The sequence below is a fragment of the Teleopsis dalmanni genome, chromosome 2 (assembly GCF_002237135.1).
Source record: "Teleopsis dalmanni isolate 2A chromosome 2, ASM223713v2, whole genome shotgun sequence".
Classification (NCBI taxonomy): Eukaryota; Metazoa; Arthropoda; class Insecta; order Diptera; family Diopsidae; genus Teleopsis; species Teleopsis dalmanni.
Window position 1 is genome coordinate 127,750,362 of NC_051847.1, and position 5,104 is coordinate 127,755,465.

Here is a 5,104-nt window from a genome sequence, read left to right on the forward strand (position 1 = left end):
TAAAGTATTTTTGACATTCTGCTTTAAATCAGAAATGTACTTTATTCATTTAAAAAAATAGTAGTGACAATACTATGATTACATGACATATATGTAGTTGTACTTTTTATATAAATAATGTACTTAAGACATAAATGATAAATGAATCGCTTTATCAGTGCATTTTTTTTTCAATGATTATTTATATTACAAACATTATCATAATCTTATCGTTATTATTTTTTATACTATTATATGCAGTAAATAGTATTGCAATCAAATGCAACCAACAAGTAGTAATTCAATTTCTATTGTATTTTTTAATAATCTTTATAATTAACTACTCCACCTTATATATAACAGATACGTTCTCAAACCAGCGCAGCTACACAAATAAACACTGAAAATGTGTTTCAAAAGGAATGGCAGGAAGCACGTCCTTTCAATGAAATTCCTAATGAAAGAGCATTTCGCTTCTTAAGAAACTTTCTACCTGGTGGAGACTACCATAAATTGAATAGCGTCAAGATGATGTACAAATTTCATGATAAGTACGGTGACATTTGCTTAATGCCTGCGGTATTTGGTAGACCACCCATGCTTTTAACATTCAATCCTGCTGATTTCGAAACTGTTTTCCGGAATGAAGGTATTTGGCCAGATCGTCCAGGTTCTGAAACTTTGGCATACCATCGTGAAAAACATAGAGTAGATTTCTTCCAAGGCACAGATGGCTTAATATCAACGTAAGAATTCACTGTAAAGAGCAACAGCAGTAAAAGAATATCCGTTTATCTTGTTTTGTTTTTTTAGTAAAGGCGAAAAGTGGGGAACATTTCGTTCAGCTGTTAATCCGGTACTGATGCAGCCCAAAAATGCCAAATTTTATATACATAAAATGTGCAAAATTAACTCTGAATTTGTTGATAGGTCCATAAATAAGTTATATTATTTGATTGCATTTTAATTTTTCTTTTCGTTAAAAACAGAATTCGAGAAATCCGTGATCCACAAACTCTGGAAGTTCCTGCGAATTTCGAGGATGAAATAAATCGCTGGACATTTGAATCAGTTTCAGTTGTGGCACTGGATAAACAACTTGGTTTGATAAAAACGAATCGCAATGACCCGGGAGCTAGGAAACTTTTTAAGATTATTACTGAGTTTTTCTACTTGGCTGGTCAACTTGAATTTAAGCCGCCGGTCTGGAAAATTATAAAAACTCCAGATTTCAATCGATTAATGCAAATATTAGACGAGGTACAGAATATAACATTGAAGTACATAGAGAACGCACTAGAGCGTTTGGAAGAAGATCGTAAAAACGGTGTAGTGAAGACAGAACATGAGAAGAGTGTTTTGGAAAAACTTCTCAGCATCGATAAAAGAACAGCAATGGTGATGGCGATGGATATGTTGATGGCAGGCGTCGACACGGTATTTAGTTTATTTATTATATCATTATCAATTTTTTATTTGTAATAAAAAATTATTTTGTAATATTTATACACATATTTATATATATTTATATATATATATATAAAAATTTATTTACCTATTTCAATATGTCTTTAATTATTTCTTTACAATTTTAGACTACTACCACTTTTGCTGGAATTATGTTGTGTTTAGCGAAGAATCCAGAAAAGCAACAAAAATTACGTGAAGAATTACTACGACTAATGCCGGAGAAAAATACGCCCTTTACTGAAGCCATACATAATGAGTTAAACTACATGCGTGCCTGTATTAAAGAATCACTTAGACTTTATCCATTAGGAGCTGGAAATGCACGTGTAACACAAAATGATACTGTATTGAGTGGTTATCAGGTGCCAAAAGGCACAATGGTCTTCATGTTTGCTGAGAACTTAGTTAAAGATGAGAAACATTTTCCAAAAGCAGATGAATTTTTACCAGAAAGATGGATTAGACAAAGCAAACAAGATTCAAAAGAATGCCCTGTTTCCATGAAGGCAACAAATCCTTTTATTTATTTGCCATTTGGTTTCGGTCCCAGAGCTTGTATTGGCAAGCGAATTGTGGAGTTGGAACTTGAATTAGGCGTGGCTCGGATAATAAGGAACTTCAAAGTAGAATTTAATCACTCAACTGAAAATGCATTTAAACCATTGCTTTTTAATGTACCCAATATTCCATTGAGATTTAAATTTACTGATGTTTAAATATTTAATAATTTAAAGGGATTTTTGGAAACATTTAAATATGTTGTATATATATATAAATTATTGTGATAAAATACTTATATTCGATTAGTTATATATGCGTTTTTATTTTTTGTGTGTTTGTTGTCTTAAGAGTGGTTTAGGAAGAAATTTTTTTACTGAGGCTGTTCACATGGTTTTTCCTGCATGTTATTGCATATTTGTTGCATATTCGTTTTGTGAATGGCAAACAAGAACAATATATACGACTTCGAGGCACTGCTGATAGAGGGGATGCAACGATTAAAATAACTATTAAATAAAAGTGCAACAAAAGTACCCTTAATTTGGGTCAACTTATGGTGGGACGTTGGGCAGCGCACCGTCCAGCAAGTGGCCCCACTGAACTGAAGGATTAGCCGAAGTAGATCACGTAATTACTTGGGTCCTTTTCGTCCTTATATTCTCAGTTGTCGTTATTGAGTTAAAGCTGGAGAGGCTTCCGTTCGCGTAACTACATCTCTTGGTAATGCAAGCAGCTCATTTAGCTTGAGGTTGCCTTCATCACCAAACCACTGGTGTCTCAAGACAGTCATAATTTGGGCCTAAGTAAAACTGGTGAATTACTTAGATTCATATACAACTATAATTATTATGATTCCATGAAAGAATTCAGAAAACAAAAGATTTGCGTTGAACTAAATATTAAGCTGCATCACGTCCAGGTACAATGTGGATAATCATATTATAAAAAAATATGATTGGCATGGCGATATAAATAACATTAAAATCACAGAATCGTAAATAAAATGAAAAAGAATTTTATGGAGAAGTTAACCAGTTACGAATATGAAGCGGTTTCTGGTACTTTCAGGTGATATATGAACCATTTCTTCGTCAATTTCGTCGTTCTTGTATATCTTTTGCCTTCTATAATATGTAATGTATTGTATTTTATTGCAATTTAAATTTAAATTACCACATTTTCTTACAGCAGTCTCTCATTGTGTTGTCAGCACATCTCAAATTGGTTATAAGGATCCCACAAGACATAACTCCACTTATTATAACAGTTATTGCTTTATTAAAAATGGTTTCTGAATAATTATATTCAGTTTTATATGATAGTTTTATAATGTACCTATAACATAATTCGAAGAAATATTTTGAATACATGATTTATCAAGCTATTTGTTTCAAAATTCAATATATTGAGGTGGCTTATTACTATATTGCGGTCATATGAAGATATCTGACATCGTAGCTTATATGGATGTTCAGTAATACGAAATAAAGGACAAACTTTTATGTGGATAGTTGATTTCTATTAAACTTTTATAAGTATATTTCTGAATATCAAACTTTTTTATACAGAAGAATTTAATAAGGAAGTAACGGTTTGTACAGTCAAACTTCAATAACTCAAAGTACTATTTTGCAAAGATGATGTTCGGCTTATGGAGACTTCAAGTTAAAGAATCTTTTTGTAATTTTGTCTTTTTGTAACTTTGAAGTAGACGTTTTCCTACTTACTGCTTTAATGAATAGCAACAGGAAAATCTTAGGATCCAGGTTTCCTGAAAACGGGTCATATCATTAGGTTCGGTTGGAGACAGCAACAATATGTTTTCATGTAAATTGATAACCTCAGCCTTTTTTCTTGATTCCACAAGAGAAAGAGTAATATCTACTATAATACATTTGTTTGTTGTTAAGTCTGTGTCAGTTTTTTACCTTCTGCTTAACTCATATAACATTTCTGTTACTACTCATTTGATGATATATGAACTTTCTGAGATGTCTTTCATTCTGTCACTATTCAAGCATTCTTTACTTTGCCTTCCACAGATTTCTAAATAAAAAAGCAAAACTTTAAGAAAATCAATTCTAAAGATAAAAAACAATTCTTAGAACACCCTTGCTTTCTTCACCGGTTAAAATTAATAGGTTTACACTTTCCCTTCCACTTAAGAAGTGTAAAATAAACATATGTAAAAGACAATTTATTTCGTTCAACATATGAAACGGGAAATAAATAAAGCAGAGTAGCTTTTGCTTAATCGTAAATTGAGATTTTTCTTAATTTTATTTTTAAATTATATCCCAACCCCAAGTAAAGTTTCAGTATAAAGGCACTCTTCCCAGGGTAAGCAGGTGCATTTCACTACAAAATAAGCCGCAACTTGTTACGAAATTCATTTTAGTCAGACATTAATCTCAAAAAGTTTCAGGAAAAAATTTCGAATTTTACAAAAAAGTAGATACAATCTTTTGAAAAATAGGCAGAATGGGAAGAAATAGAAAGTGTTGAGAATATTTGTTCGCCTGTGTTTTGGATTCATTTTACCAAATGTTTAAATGAATCGCTTTTGTGTAAAGGAAACTTAAGAAACGGCAAAGTGAAATAAATTCCATAGCAAAGTGGCTTTAATAGTAGCAAGAAGGAAAGAAGAGAAGACATAATATTAAATGAGACTGCTAGTCCTAGGATCTAAAGGAAAATGTACATTTAATATATTTTTAGGAAGAGAACGAAAAAGGATTTGGAAAACTACATCCTAATGAAAAAATTAAGCTGCAACTTAAGCTACGAAATTACTGCATAAAAAATAAATGAAACAGATTGCTTTTGAATACAAATTAGTTTTCTCTTTTAAATGAGAAAAAATGTAGATAATAAAAGTCCTTAACACAATTGCATTTTTAAGTGAATGAATTTAGTTGTTATCTGGCATAATTTAAAGTGGGAGCAATACTGCCATAGAATTGTAATGGGTGAGAGCACTTCACTTCCAGAATTTACTAATTAATATACTAATTTTTTTTTCGATTCTATAATATTTTTATTATATTTAAAAAATTTAAATAATTTAATGTAATGAAATAAATGAATTATTAGATTTCTCTAACGGAATATGTAAATGAATTATCAGTATATTACAAATATTAGCAAAGTGTCT

The 5,104-nt window shown here is 31.0% G+C and overlaps 1 protein-coding gene across 1 annotated transcript; it reads left to right on the top strand.

Annotated features, from left to right (window-relative positions):
• Window positions 1-339: 339 nt before the first annotated feature.
• LOC119675683 (cytochrome P450 CYP12A2-like) lies at window positions 340-2,165 on the top strand (the record flags this gene model as incomplete). The annotated part of the gene is made up of 4 exons (XM_038086890.1): window positions 340-725; window positions 793-909; window positions 969-1,416; window positions 1,575-2,165. Coding segments are annotated over 4 exons (1,542 nt in total), but the record flags the coding sequence as incomplete, so codon positions are not given.
• Between the last annotated feature and the right edge of the window lie 2,939 nt (window positions 2,166-5,104).